Source organism: Crotalus tigris, unplaced genomic scaffold (assembly GCF_016545835.1).
Source record: "Crotalus tigris isolate CLP2741 ecotype Arizona unplaced genomic scaffold, ASM1654583v1 scf7180000024302.2721777, whole genome shotgun sequence".
NCBI classification, from domain to species: Eukaryota; Metazoa; Chordata; class Lepidosauria; order Squamata; family Viperidae; genus Crotalus; species Crotalus tigris.
In genome coordinates, this window is record NW_024100474.1 from 1,703,503 (window position 1) to 1,718,999 (window position 15,497).

The 15,497-nt window shown below is 43.2% G+C and overlaps 1 protein-coding gene across 4 annotated transcripts in view; it reads right to left on the reverse strand.

Moving 5' to 3' along the window:
* Positions 1 to 2,964: 2,964 nt before the first annotated feature.
* Positions 2,965 to 15,497, reverse strand: part of LOC120299592 (phosphofurin acidic cluster sorting protein 2-like) — a 186,662-nt gene continuing 174,129 nt past the window's right edge. For 3 of the 4 annotated variants that reach the window (XM_039324546.1, XM_039324548.1, XM_039324549.1), the window contains 7 exons: positions 11,833 to 11,865; positions 11,151 to 11,193; positions 10,682 to 10,724; positions 8,119 to 8,260; positions 5,758 to 5,981; positions 5,445 to 5,558; positions 2,965 to 5,092 (listed from right to left, as the gene is read on the reverse strand). In XM_039324546.1, the coding sequence (XP_039180480.1) occupies positions 4,977 to 5,092; positions 5,445 to 5,558; positions 5,758 to 5,981; positions 8,119 to 8,260; positions 10,682 to 10,724; positions 11,151 to 11,193; positions 11,833 to 11,865 (715 nt within the window). In that variant the 3' untranslated portion in view covers positions 2,965 to 4,976. The remainder of the gene's footprint in view (positions 5,093 to 5,444; positions 5,559 to 5,757; positions 5,982 to 8,118; positions 8,261 to 10,681; positions 10,725 to 11,150; positions 11,194 to 11,832; positions 11,866 to 15,497) is intronic. The other variant, XM_039324547.1, reaches the window with a different exon arrangement.

Consider the following 15,497-nt stretch of genomic DNA (forward strand, 5'->3'; position numbering starts at 1 on the left):
ATGTGCTTCCTACATACCTTAGTTAGCTGACTAGCAAAAAGTTCATCTATTTCCTGTGTTTGGTTGGGTGGCCTATAGTATACACCTATGGCAATGTCGTTTCCCCCCCCCTTTATATTGACCCATATGCATTCAGGGCAGTTTTCATCATTGTTGTGCTCTATTTCTGTAGAGATGTAGTTATTTCTCATATAGAGAGCAACTCTACCTCCTCTTTTATTTGGTCTGTTTCTTTTAAATAATTTAAATCCCTGTAGCTGTGTGTTCCATGTGTGGGTTTCATCCCACCATGTTTCCGTAATGGCAACAATATCATATCTGCCCTCATTAACCTGAATTTCTAGTTCACCCTGTTTGCTGTTCATACTCTATGCATTTGTGTATAGACATTTGAGTCCTTTATGACTGACTCTGTGTTTACTTCCTACATAACCTGTGTGGTGCCTGAGTTCCCCTAATGTCTTACCACCTATTTGGTTAGTGCACTTTGTGTGGCACTCACTATTAAGAGCTTGATTTTGCTTGACAGCAAGGTTGATGTTCTTGTCCACACACACATCTATGTTACATGCACTGATAGCCCTATAATTTTTAGATTGCTGGGGACAGGGATGTTCTTTATCAGTTAGTTCACTGTCCCCGCTGTTTAGTTTAAATATTCCTCCAGAAAATCTGTGAATTTATAGCCAAGTAACTCAGTCCGTTTCTTTGATGGATGCAAACCATCTCTTTTGTACATTTTTTCATTGGATGTACATTTTTTCATAGTTGATAAAGATTGGATGAAAGGAAGCTTTAGATCAAAGTAAAAAAAAAAAATCAGGCACCTGTTCCATTTCCTTAACCTTGAAACTAAAATTATTTCATTTTTTAAAAATTTTATTTGCGGCATACAACTTCAGATGATTTACCTAGTTGCATTTTGCACATTATGAGCAAGTAGTTGCTTATTTCACTATGACAACTAATTGGTTGGGAGCTCTTTATCTTTTTCTCCCTACAGCAGTAGATTGCTTGAGATGTAAAAATGAGAGATGGAAGTTTCCGCTCAACAATATTTCTGATGCTGACATTTCCATGGTTTATGTTTTGAGCTAACTAGTTACCTAGTGCAGCTGCCTTCCACTTCAATTCTTTTCTATGTTATCTAAAATCTTGGAAGCGCATCAATTAACAAATTTCAAATAAAGACAAATTTGGCAATATACAAAATGTGGCTTTTTGAATTATAGCCAGAGTTGTGCATGATTTAGCATAAACTAGTGATTCTTGCTCACAAGCCCAACAGCTCACTTCCAACTTCAATAAATTAAAAAAAACAAATAGGATCTGCTTTACTTTATATGTTCCAAGAGCCTTTTGCACATATTCCCATTTTCCACGATCACAGAATGGAAAGAGAATTCTTTAAATGGTAGAACTATAAATATTTAACATTTGTGAAAAGTAACTTTCAGCTGCTCATATATGGTTAATTTTTGTGCAGCAACAGACCTTTTTCATTTCATATCTTCCTACTCAGTTGTACTTTTCCTGACACACTTCTCCTTCCTTTGCAAAGAGATTTTAGCAATATGCAGTTCCACCACAGAATAGGATCAGACTAAGACAAGGGTGTCAAATGACGTAGCGCTACGTATCGGGCCAGTTTTGCTATTGCCGGCAATGGGGTGGGTGCGGTATGATGAAACCAGCCCGGGGGCCAGCAGTTTGACACCCCTGGACTAAAAGGAAGCCAGAAAGGGACTACAAGTGATTGAATTGGAGAGTGTGATGATTTAGTGCAAAAGACTAAACCTCTGGTCTCAGTGACCAACCCAGATTGGATCCTGCAACAATATCCTGGGACACCTACATTTGCCTTCATTTGTAGTGCAAAATCCTCCAGAATTTGATTTTAAAAAATATTGTAAGCTTTTCTTCAAAACAGTACAAATTGTATTCTGTGCAAGGGGTGAAATTTAAATAGCAAATATGTGTTTTATTATTTTCTACTTTTTTATATCCAAATTATAGTGATAGCAGGAATAGGCTGTGTTTTTCTCCATGGAGAACTGCATTCATTTGGCAATAGAACTGAAACCTGTGCAGGCAGGTACAATCAAAAGCAGATTGGAATATCCTGCTACATCCTTCTTTATTCCCTTTCTCTCTCTCTTTCTCTCTTCCTTGCCGAGAGAGACAGACTGCTATTCCCAACAGCTTGATAACAGTGCAATTATGAAAGGAGGCTAAGGACTGTATACATCCCCATAGCCACCAATTGTCCACTATTGATGCAATAATTTCATTGCACTTTTCACTATTGTGCAAAACCTAGATTATTATTATTCATGAAAGTTATATGCTGCCTGACTCCCAATGAGGCTGGATGGTTTTATAGATCCACAATAGTATGTAGGTCTGAGTCCACTTCATAAAAAGACTTTGCGTTAGTTCTTAAGAGTCCATTCAAAAATTGTTGTTGAATTGTAATTTTAAAGGGAGAGCTACATTAATTGTATATAACAAGTGCAATTCTTATCTCGATCTTGCCAATATCTTGGCATATAATTCAAGACCAAATGCTCTTAAAAATTATGTCATTCTGATTCATAAACAAGAAGACAAGGAAATATAATGGGATAAATAGGCTTCTATCAGAAGCTGCTAGAATAGCAGGCCATATTTTTACTGTATTCCCAGACAATGAATAGGGATGCCTACATAGGCACAGTAGATGGATATAGAGTTGCTTAATTGTACACAAAAGGCCTAAAGCTGCCAGTTGAATTGTGTTGTTTTCCTTAGCTTGACCCCCTCCCTCCCATTTCATGTCTGTTTCTTAAATTCTTCATACTTTTTAGACTGTATTTCAGGGGAAAGCCTCAAGTATTCAAGCAAATTCAAAACTAAAGACCCCTAAATCACAAAGAAGAAGAATATGCAATTCCAAACGGAATAAAATCAAGTTGATGCTATCAATCACAATGGTACCAGCATTAATTTATTAAAATTAATCCAGAAAGCAACCTTACATTAACAAAAATAGAATCTTGTAAAAAATGGGATTTACCCACCCTCCCTGCTCTCCTAACCACGAGCAGCTGCATTCGCCAGGCAGGCGCAATACCACAGTTTAGGTCTCTTAAGTTCGGTAGGACACACTTTCAAGGCAGGGGACATTGGTTTGGCAGTTCTAGTGATACAAGCTCCAGGAAGGTAGTGGTCCTGGCCTTTGGAGCCTGCATGATTTAGGGATAAGAGAATGAATGGGGACATTTGTGAATCCACCTAGGGAAGGAAAGGAGGCACTAGTAGCTGCCTTCTGACACTCGCTGTATTTTCACAAATTCGTTTCTTCAATCCCTCCTGATCAATTTAAGCAATTTTGAAGGTCTATGGCTATCCCCCCCCCCCCCCCCGGCACATCATTGCACCTGAACTGGCCAGCGGATCTTATACTTGCCAGCTTCATCAGTCTGTCAGTGCCACAGATCTATTACAACACAGCAAAGGTGGAACTGGATGCAACTTGTGGATGTAGTAACTACCCTGAGACCTGTCCAGGCAAAGTGCTGATTTGGGGAAAGGAGGAAGGGAGCACTCTTGCTGGCAATAAATGGAGTGTATTGATTCATAAGCTGGTTCCATCACATGAGAGCACCTTTTTCTTCATCTGAACAGAGGTGGGAGGGGCCCAGCTTGCCCTACCACTTCCATGAGCTTTAGATATTAGTACTTGACCTTACCTATATAGCAGGGCACAGCAGTGTGGTACAGGCAAAGAAAACAAATATGCAATATTTACGCATAGCTAAAATGCTTCTGGGGAGAAAATGGCCTAATCCCATCCCTTAAGTAACATTTTCTTACTCCAAAGGAGAGCTTAAGCCTACCTGCCCCATTCCATCTTCCCCTCCCCAATACTGCTTAGCAAAGATTTTTCTCTCTATTTTATTGAAAGAGTGTTCATTCAGAATCTATTCTATGATTCTTCCCTTTGCTGGAAAAGAGTACTCCTGCCTGCTGGTTCATGGCACAGCCTGGACCATTTTCTCCTTGCTGAAGTCCAGTTATGTGCCATCTCCTTCTGTTGTGCTCACAGCTCATGAATGGAGGAAACGGTTCCTCTAGCTGCTTCCTTAAGAAAAGTTTGAGCAAGGTAAGAATAACACAAAATGGCTCGTATACCACCTCCTCTCAAGCAGCCTCTGGAGCAGATCCAGAAATCATGCTGGTCTCAGTTGTCATCCCCTTATTCTTGTGTTAGATACTCTGCTCTACACAATTGTGTGAGAAGTCAAACGATGCCAGCTCCACTCCAAATAAGAGGAGAGACGGGAAAGTGGCTTCATGTTAAAAAGAAACTACAAGATGCCAAGACGCAGGAGCCCTCGGTGAATTCTAAGAAAGAGGACTGCCAAATGGTACTTGTGAGCAGAGGTCAACTGGTCTAGAATGTTCTGGGCAAGCCTGGCTAAGCAATTCTAGGAAAAGGGTGTTAACACACATTTTTCCCCATTAGAGATTTACAAGGTAGCAGCAAGTTAAAAGAGGACCTGCCTTCCCATTTATTGCCCAAGCCAGCTAGACAAGGCATGGAAAGGAACTCTGTCCCATCTTCCTCAAGCAACTTGGGAAGCTATTCAACCCTGCTCAGCTTCTTTCATTCCCAATGTCACATGAACAAAGACGACAGGCCTGATATTCTAGTCTCAAGAGTCTGTGTTGAAAAGCCATTTCTCTCTTATTTTTTTGTGTGTGCATCTGCTTCCTTCCCTTTCCTACAACCCAAGTTCATGTTAAACTAAAAAACTCATGGGTGAGACATAAAGCAAATTGGGATGCTCCCTGCACAGAACAAATGGAGCAAGTAGAGCCCTTGCCAGAGTCGGCTCTGTATGGGCAGTCAGTCTTCAGAAGCAAAGGAAGTGGATACTCCTCCTCTGGTCTATCTGGCCGAGCCCGGATTCTTCTATACTGCTTGTTTCATATCACACATTCTTTGAGTAGCCAAAGATACCTATCGGAAAATGTTTGACGTGTGTTGGCCACTGTGCAGCCAGCTGGAAAAACTTCACATCATTCCACTCCACACCATCAATACAAACTGTAAGAAAGATGACAGAACATTATCATTCTAGGAACGGTAACAGCAGGATAAATATCTAGGTCAAGCTCTGGGGCATGTGTGAAGGGAAAAAAGAGCCATATTATATAAACAAACTGCATGAGCGTGTTGGCGAAGAAATTTAACCCTAGCTTTTTTTGTGAAGTGTGTTCCTCAAACTGATATCCTTCAGATATATGGAGACTGGATCCCATTTGGAGGTCTCCAGATTGGGGAAACCAAGTGCAGACTTGGCAGATCCATATGAAGACCTGTACTCTGTCCTTATGAAGCAGGGAGAACTCTGCCATGATAGGTCCCAACCTGGAAACCTTTGAGCTGACCCACTTACCACGCAACATGGTGTTTTGATGCTTGGCTGTGCAGATCAGGCGGGTAATCCCTTCAATCACTTGGCTTTTGGGTTCCAAATCCTTCTCCTTAGGTTTCTTACTCAGGAACATCACTGCCAAGGAAAGATCATGGCTCAACAGAGCTAAATCCAAACTACAGTTATGGACAAAGTAGTTAATTCCAGATTCCATGTCAAACCACAAGGAGTTTTTATTAATTATGTTAACATATACCCACAGGGCACTCAGGATGACTAAAGGCAAACAAAGTGAGACAACCTGAATAAAAACACTCCTTAGATGATTGGTTACCTTTTTTGTTTTTCTCCTTGGTGACCACAGTCATGGCCATGGTGTTAGGTGGAGTGAGCTCTCCTGGACTAGGGATGCGGCTGACCTGCAGGGAGCGGAAGTTGCTTTTCAGGGTGTTCTTGATGCCTATTTCCCGCTTTTCAGCCTCTTTTCTCTTCTCTGGCCCCTGAGCTGTCCAGTAGTCGACCTGCAGTCCCATCACCTCCACCCCTGGGCTCAAATTCCTGAAAGAAGAGAAAAAGAAAAACCATCTGAATTAAGTTATGCCCTCAGCAGTAGATGGCCTTGTACCACTCCAGCCTATAAGAGAAGAAGAGATCAACATGCTGTCATTTAGCTGAATTCTGATGTGCTGTTAATGTTTGCTTTTGATTTTTACTGGACCGCATTTTTCCTCTGAGTAAAAATTCTGCTATTCAGGTACCTTTATAAATAGAACGACTTGCCCTCTTATTTATCAGGTTGTTGTTTTATAGCTCAAGGTCACTGTAACCAGCCTTTGATATTATCTCATTCCTTTAATGGTCTCCAGGCATTCAATAGTTGAATTTTCTTGATATTCTTTTCTCGTGGAACCACACATTCCTGTGCCAATTCTGTTATGATCCCCAAACAAAGAATTCTGGCAATACCTCCAGCGTTTCTACAGTAAGAATAAACTAACTGGATAAATACAGGTAGTCCTCGAGTTAATGAATGTAAAGGAGCCTGCCAATTATATTTGTAACCCGAGGATTCGTAGGAGTGAATTGCGTAACTTGACCGCGATCACTCCCTTTCGCCCACGCACTTGCTAATTGGATGTGTGGGTCGTTAAGTGCACATGAGGTATCTCAGGGTGGGGAAGGCCATGGGGGCCTAGTGATGGAAGAGGCCACCTGATTCAGACTACCCAAGGCCTTCCCTGATTCAAGCACTTTGCTGATGACAACGGAGGCCCAGAAAGGCATGCACGTCCCTCTGAGCCTCCTTTCTCATTGGCAAAGGCCTCCTCAAGCACTTTGCTGACATAAACAGAGGCCCAGAGAGGCATGCTCATCCCGCTGGGCCTCCTTTGTCATCAGCAAAAGACTCCTCAAGCACTTTGCCAGTGAAAATGGAGTCCCGGAGGGGAGTGTGCATCCCTCCGGACCTCCATTCTCATCAACAAAGGCCCTTGCTGACAAAAACAGAGCCCCGAGAGGCGCAAACATCTCTCTGGGCCTCCTTTCTCATCGGCAAAGGTCTTCTCAAGCACTTTGTCAATGAAAATGGAGCCCCAGAGGGGAGCATGCACTCCTCCAGGCTTCCGTTCTCATCGGCAGAGGCCTTTGCTGACAAGAATGGAGGCCCGGAGGGATGCACGCAGCCATCCCGGCCTCTACTCTTGTCGGTAAACTGCTTGAGGAGGCCTCTGCTGATAAGAAAGGAGGCCCAGAGGGAACCAAGTTCCCCTCCCAGCTTCCGTTCTCGGTGGCAAAGGGTTTTTATAAATATGGCAAAAGGCTTTGGTGTTTCAGGCCTTCCCTCCATTTGCAAAGCCTTTTGCTGCAGATCTCATCCAGGCCTCCATTTGCAGAGAACAGAGGCCTAAAGTACTGAGAGATCAGGTGAGATCCGTAGTGCAAAATCTCTTTCTACTCATCTTGTGTGATCTTGTGGTTCTTTAGGCCTCCATTCTCTGCAAATGCACCGAAGGCCTGAAGCACCGAACAGGCCAAGAAATGGAAGGCTCCCTGGATCTTCGGAAGGTGGGTAGCCACAGGCCTAGTGCCTGTAGAGACCTGGGGGAGGGGAATAGGCAGGGCAAATGTTGCAGAACCTCTGTGGTCATTCATAAGTGTGAACAATTGCCGTGGTGCTGCAACATTTGTAATTTTGGGGCTGTGTCATAAGTATTTGGGGGGGTTAGGTCATAACTTTGAACAGTTGCTAAGTGAACTGTCATAACTCAGGGATTACCTTTACATATTTTTGCTCATCTGTTTCTGTCATGACTCCTTGAAATCATTCAACCTTCTCGGGAGAACTGACTTCACCCAGGAGTGCAAAACATGGGGTGATATACTTTTGCAATCTCTGTCTTTATTTTTTTCATTTTTGCTGGAGGGGAGGGGTGCTCCAAAAAAAGAAATTAAGGAGTGAAATGGTGCTTTAAGCATTGTAAAGGCTAATATCTCTTTATGCCCTCACCAAAATTTGATTCTGGTCCAAAATCAGATTCTGATTCCGGTTTTGGAGTGTCAACCCTATAAAGCTGCACAAGCCCTGGTGCCGCCTGCTAGCCAAAGAAATTACGCTAACCTAAAAATGCTAAACTAAAAGGCTCTACCCAGTGAATAGTATCACAAAATGCCCATAAGTAAATTTAAAGGTGCTTACCCAGTTCCTGAGAGCCCACTGCTGACAGAGGGAGAGGGCGGAGGGGTTCCTACAGCTTCCTTGGTATAAGGGATCCCTCCACCAGATGGAGATGATGAGCTCAGCAGTGAGGTGGAACAGATGGTAGCATCATCAGAATCAACTAGGAAAAATTGTGGGAAAGCACCTGATTATATCTCTTGTTACCCAGAGCACTTGGGGGAAAACCTGGCTGTCTGGAATGAGGAGCAAAGGAGATTTCTATGTACTATCAGAGCTAGGTTGTTTCCATATGCATTGCCCTACCAAACTTATCAAAGTAGCCGCTATGGGAGGAACAAGGAAAGGATAGAGGCACCAGCTGGATTTGCATACAAGCTACGTCACAATGTGATTTCAGCTTAGTCTGTTGTGTCAACCCAGCCACTGTGGTTTGAAAACAGTTTTACAACAGAATGTGGTATGTCCCCGGACAATTCAGGAAAAAAAAACCCCATGGCATGCTGTTGGCATCTGTTTGCCACATCTGGAACCAAAACAGCACTGCGTCTTGAGACTCATGATGCTCTCCGGACTAGCTAGATTGAAGGGAAAATCCAAGATGAGCCTCTTCTGTGGTTTTAGGACATGGGATTTCAATGAATCTCTTCCTGGTTGAACCCCCCCCCCCGAAGTTCTTCTACTTTCTATGCTTTGTTTTTCAGACTTTTTCTGTTTGGTCTATTTAAATATGAACTACTGAATATGCTATTATTATTAGACATGATTAATGTACATGATTTATTTCATGCTTAGTTAAACTTGGTATTTTCCAAATGAACTGTAATTGAATTCATGTAATTGGACACATTTGATATAGTGATATTTATATTTGAACAAGTGTTTTCAGCACAATCTCTTGGTAAAAAATGTGGTGCACAAATAAGTTGGCTGCGCCTCTGCCCTAGAGCCACAATAACTACCGTTATTATTTGATTCCTATTCCTTTATCAGAAAGAAGGGAGGGAGAATGCAGGGAGAGATATTTAATTTTACTCAGTAATAATACACGCTTTTGCCCTTTTGAATTTTCTCAAAAGACAAATGCCAAAACAGCACTTTTTCTCTAATAGTATAACACCTCTTCTCTTGAGCTACATTTTACACAGGCCACAGAACGAACTCTTTTAAAACAACAAGAAGCACTGTCATCTCTCTGTAATGGCAATGTGGAATACCACTGTACTTTGAGGAGCAGAGTGACATATTTTGATTTCTCCTTCATATTAAGAAAAGTTGAAAAGTTTTCAGCTCGTTCTGAACTAACCTATTTGTTTTGCATTCTTGCTGAATAAAGGAGAGGAGAGGAGGGGTCTTCACATAGCTGCAAAGCTTTTCTTATCTGTGAAAGTTTCAGACTTTCAGTGCCCACTCCAGAGTCATGTGCCATCCGTTCAAAGTTAGATCTCGCGGTGTCATGATCTTAGAAGCAGAGCCATGAAGTTATAGTGCCAGATTTTAATGAAAACCTAATACTGGCCTTTAAGCTGGAAGCTTCTGTACAGAGCCCAGCACTGGGTACTGGGGAAATTGAGCAGACCTTGGGAGGTATCTGCTGTCATTAAGGACATTTGGGTATCATCTTGTTGGTATATAGCAGGGGTAGGCAACCTTGGCTCTTTTATGACTGGCTCAGGAATTCTGGGAGTTGAAGTCCACGAGTCATACCCCTGCTATATAGTATATGCTTTTTATGTTATGCTTTTAAATTTGTTTGCTTAAGTTAATAATAAGTGAATACTTATAATTTTATTCACTGGTATGCTTCTTGTCTCTAGACCCAAAAGAACCAATTGCCTGGTCAACCCTGGCACTTGGCAAAACACCCTCTTCATCCCAAAGGACCTCAGAGAGGTATACAAAATAATAAAATAATTTTCAGTAAAAACAATCCGATAAAACAATTAACAGTAAAATCAAAAATAAGGTAGAGGAACACCAGCCTATTCTCTACATTTTTCTCCCCCAATCTCCTTGTCTCTCCTCAGTGTTATATGAGGGGTTTAGAAATGAAGGAGAGATGTAATCACACTCGCCTGAACATGACCGTAGCTTTCAGCAGATCCAAAAACCAAATGAAACAACAGATGTAGCCATAACAACTCCCCTCCAGACTTCCCAGCTAAAGGGATGGTGGTTGAGGAGGGAGAAGGGCAGAATGTGAGGACTGAGGGGGAAGGGTCCTAACTCTCCTCAGTTTGAAACCCTAACGGCATCAGAAAAAGATGGAAAAGGACGAGTGGGTTTAAAGAGGAGCTTCCCAAATTTCAATGCAATCAAATGAGAGAACTGCCATGATTCTATTGAAGTATGACCAGGCATTGATTCATTTTGCCTCTCCTGTTTTTGTTGTTCTCAAAAGCCTGGGCCTCAGGTGATGTGCAAAACCAGGAGAGGTTATAATTGAGGCAGGTTGCCATAGCATGATTTCAGTTCTCTGCCTCATATTTGCCCTGGTCTGCAGGATACGAGGCAGGAGTGAAAACAGAGCATGACTGCTCCCTCAAGGACTCAACTCTTATCACCACCCGTGCCCATCTCTCACCTGAAGTGCTGAAGGACTGCTCCACAAGTCCCACTTTCACCACCTGTGGGAGGAAAAAATTGCTCAAAAATCAGGAAATTTTAACAGGCAATATTCTATCACTCTGACAGATAGATCTGGCGCATGGGGGGGGGGGAGGGAGATCCGCAGTGTGGAGTTCAAAAAGTCACAGAAGCTGCCTGATTTTTATGTGCATCATGGGTGGAGATTTCACTGCACCTTCATGATTGCCATCTTGACTTTTTGGGCACACCCTGCAAACATCCCGGATGGGCCCACCCACAGCTTCACACCAAAAAAACCAACTTGCAACAGACCCCTTCATGCAAGGCATACACATTCAATTTCTTCAGCAGGCATCTCAAGAAGCAAAGAAAATGGCTGGGGAATTCTGGAAGTTGAAATCCACACATTTTAAAGTTCACACGGGTTGGAAGACTCTGCTCTAGCAGAGTTACAGCACACTTACCCCAACAAACGGCACAAATTTCTGACAGGAATCCTCATCTGGGCTGTAAAAATGGAACAGAGGTAATTACAAATGGCAAGTCCCTGCAGAGTCCTCCATCTGCAAAGGCCACCTGTGAAGTGGAGCTCGCCCAAAGCTTTACCTCCCATCATCCTTTGCTGATCACATTACCAACCGTTGTCGAATAGCTCTGCCCCCTCCCCTTGCAGTGTCGTTGGACACAAGCAGAAAGGGCAGCTTTGGGAGAAAAGGACTGATTCCAGGATTTGTTCAGGCAGCCCCAGCAAAAGCCTGATGTAATAAACAAGCAGCTATCGCAGAGGCAAGCAACGGTGTCTCTTTCTCGGGAAGGTGGAAGGAAGCGGGTTGGTTCCCTCACTTTCACACAGCATAGCAAACTTCCCCCGCGCAACCCCAATGCTGAGCACAGGATCACAGTGCGCAGGAAAGACGGGAAGGCAAAGGGACAAATGCAGAAGAGACTCAAGAGGAAGGAAGACAGGCCAGCTTCCTTCTCTGTGACTTCCACAGGCGGGAGGTCTCACATGCAACCGGGGACAGCCAGCAGCCTGGCCTCAGGCAAGACAGGCAGGGGAAGCACTCATTCTGTTCCTAGACAAAGAGATGAGACGGACGGACACAGAAGAGAAAGGCAACACTGCAGCAAGCCACAGTCCAATACCTGATATAAAAATCAAAATAGAGGCTTCTTTTCCTTGAATGCCAAAAACCAAGAAGAGGGACAGGCATAAGCACTACTTGAATACAAGCAGTTAAGACTCTGGCGCTGATAGACAACACACAGTGCCCATCTCACTTGGCAAGGCTGAGCCATCAATGCTATATTGTACTCAACCGGGGAGGAGAGGGGAGGGGAAAGAAGAAAGATCCACTGCAACTCCTGGTGACCCTTGAATAGTGATTAGAGAGCATGACATTTCTTCCCAAGGCCACCTTTCCAAGGTGTTCCTGGTTAGCTTTCAGCAGAAGATAGCTCAAATTCCATGAAGAGGAACAGCGACATTTCAAATGTTTTGAACAATTTTCTACCTAACATACTTACTGTACTTGGCAGTCTTTATGGCACAGCTGCTCACAATCTGTCTCAAAGAAAGAGAGAGCTGTCCTACAAAACAGTGGTACCAGCAATGATTCCACATTTGGTGGGGGCTTGGACATGACAGCCTGGGTATACCACCTGCCCTGCCCCCCTGCCCATTTGCCTGCCTTTTCCCAGACAGCAACTCAGAGGCCCAGAAGCCATTTCTCTTTGGATAAGTTGTTCTAAGCCATGATCATAAGGCAAAGAGAATGAAAAAGCTGGCAGAATTCAAATGAAACAGAGAAATAGAGAATGAGAAAAAGAGAAAAAGAAAGAACGGGGGGGGGGCAGTTTTCTGGGGAACAAGAGTGAGGGTGCCAAACTAGCAGCAGTCTTCACTGCCAACCCCTTTAAAAACATATTATTCCATCGAATAAACCTATTACTACCAGTGAATTAAACAGAATGACTTTTTAAAAATATGCATTTACTACTCAAAAGAGGCCTTTTTTTGTCATTTCCTGCCTGGCAGAGACCACAGTCAAAGATGGACATGTCAAACTTCCGCTATAGACCTTCTCTAATCATTTTGCCTAACTGTAGCATTGCTGCTCTCACAGATCTAGCGATCTTCATTTGGTATGAATGCTCATGTCCTCTCCCTTCAGATACCAAGCATGAAAAAACTGCAAATCATTACCACTGCTATTAAATTATTTTTAATTATTTCCCCCCACAACAACAGGGTATCTGAAGTGACCTGGAACTCCGTGCACTGCAAACAATTCACCAGAGAGATGCTAGAGCAGTGGTTCTCAACCTTTTTAATGCCGCGACCCCCAACCGCTCGTAAGTCGAGGACTATTCAACCGCTCGTAAGTCGAGGACTACTCCCCTGGTGCAGCACCGTTTGCAGAATGGGACTTTTGGCGGGCTCAGCAGGGCAGAGACAGCCTGGACAATTCCTATTGGCTTTTGAAAGCCAATAGAATTAGACTCTATTCAAGAGAGTCTATTCTATTGGCTTTCAAAAGCCAATAGAATAAAAGGGAGTAGCACAGCTAAGGAAAAGGGGGAAAAAATGGCGGACTGCGTTGTTTGGCGACCCCCGTGAAATGGTCGTTCGACCCCAAATGGGGTCCCGACCCACAGGTTGAGAACCACTGTGCTAGAGCCTTCTCTGCTCAACTGGGATGGTTGGCTGGGTTCTGTCCCCACACATTAACTGAACGTGCTTCCAATGCCACACCCCATGTTTCCCTATGGCTCTGCATTATGAGGTGAATTTGTTAACAGAATACATGCACTCTCTGAGGAATGGTTGTCAAAGAACTACCAGAAGAAATACAAATGTATAAATGGTATACTAAAGCCAAAGACAGGTTCTCTCCACCTACTATGAGTTTTGGAATATTGGCAAAACCCTATTCTCTTTTTTTAGAAAGTTTGGGGGGGGGAAGAGGTAGGAGCAATTTATTCAAAGCTCTTTAAGCTCCTCTTAGTATTAGAAAATGCCAACATTTCATCATTTTAACTTTTGACTTGAATACCGGAGTACTTTAATAATGGAGAATTGTTTAAAAATACATATGTAGGCCTTGCCCTCCCACTCACAATTTGATTTCTTTGCCTTCAGTTATCTGAGTAGTGAGTTACACAGCACCATCTTTTTCACCCATCTTTGACAGTTAAAGCCACAGGGGACATACAGTAACAACATCAGGGAGAATTTTAATAACCTTTTTTTTTTTAAAAAAAAAGTAAAATAGGTGCATTCAAATCTACTAGAAACTCAAAGCACCTCTTTTGCTTTCCATAATAAAAAATTATATTATGTAAACTGAAAGCTCATTGCTAAGTTTCAATGACACATTTTTGGGATCTCCCAAGAGTCCCCCAAAAAGAGGTTTGGAGGCTGTTTTTAGCCCACAGGCTTCCTTCTTCACAGTAACTGCAGATTCTGCAATGCAAAGAACTTGCTCAATTCCAAGCTCATTTTTAATACCGGCATTTCTAGATCTATTTAGACAACAACAAGCAATGCAGTCATTTTGGGGAATGCATGTGCGTGTTATGTTGCAGCCGGAGGGTGGCAAGCTAGCTGAAGACGCATCACCTACATGCAGTCCAGGTTCTGGGCAGAAGCCACCACTTCAAATGCCTACAAAGCAATACCAGAAGACAAGTCCTGTACATGGCAATGGGGGCAGGAAGCCACATCAACACAACTGTCACGTGTCCAGATAACTTAAGCCAGTTCTTTATGACCTACAGTCCTGCCCCACCCTTCTCCCCATCCTCTCACAGAGCCACTGGAAAGGTTTCATTTCTTGGCAAAAGCTGTCCCATCAGTGGAGCTTTAGCACAGCATTGCTCGTCAGAGCAAATCAACACAGGTTAATTTAGAGCTGGTATCCTCAGCATCTGCAGACTGATAGAGGTTATTTGAGGCGAAACTGTTGCAGAGAATCTGTCAGATAGAAAACATCACTTCACCAGGAAGCAAACTGGTGAGGTTGCCCCCCTGCTGCCCTTTCTACCCTCCAAGACACCGTCTGCCTTTTTGCTGGGCAAATCTAAAATAAAGGCCTGTATGGCTAGTCTGTGAAAAAATAAGTGGGATCTATGTGGAAGCTGAATGCATCCTTGGTAATAAAGATGATTTTGAAGGCTGGTGCTTTGCTCTGAGACATGCAACTTTCTTTTGAATAGTGTTTAAAGCAGCTGTGAAATAAACCTTATAGAAATGAAAATATCACTATGCTTCCAATTCAATAACAAGTCTGCTTGGGGAGGGTAGAGCTTCCTCAGTCCAGGAATGTTCCAGCAAAAAGCAGAGTCCTTTTCCGACCTCCCCGGAAACTCCCCCATTGAGTGCAGCAAGCCAGCTGTACATACTGTGTGCCAGTCCCCCTTGGTTGCAGGGGAAAGCCTGATGTACCCCATACACCTGAACTGTGGGGAGAGGAAGGACAGAAACAGCACTTGCAATTCCCAAAATGACTATTCAGACCAGCCTTTATTCTGGGGCAAAAGCAGAAAAAAACTGCTTATCTATTCTGCTTTCTCCCTGCTGCCCTATCCTTTAAGAGCGGTATGAGGATCACAGTGCAAAACCTGGTCATGTTCCCTGGAAACACATGGAAAAGAGATCATAGTAAAGTAGAAGCGACAACTGCTTGGTGCTCCCAGAAGGATGATTTGGTATTTTGGAGGAGTTGGGGTGAGGAGATATCAGGTCATGATGGGTAGGCAATGATGTCAAGTAGATAGAGCTGTGTCACACATAGGCAAATACAGTTTTT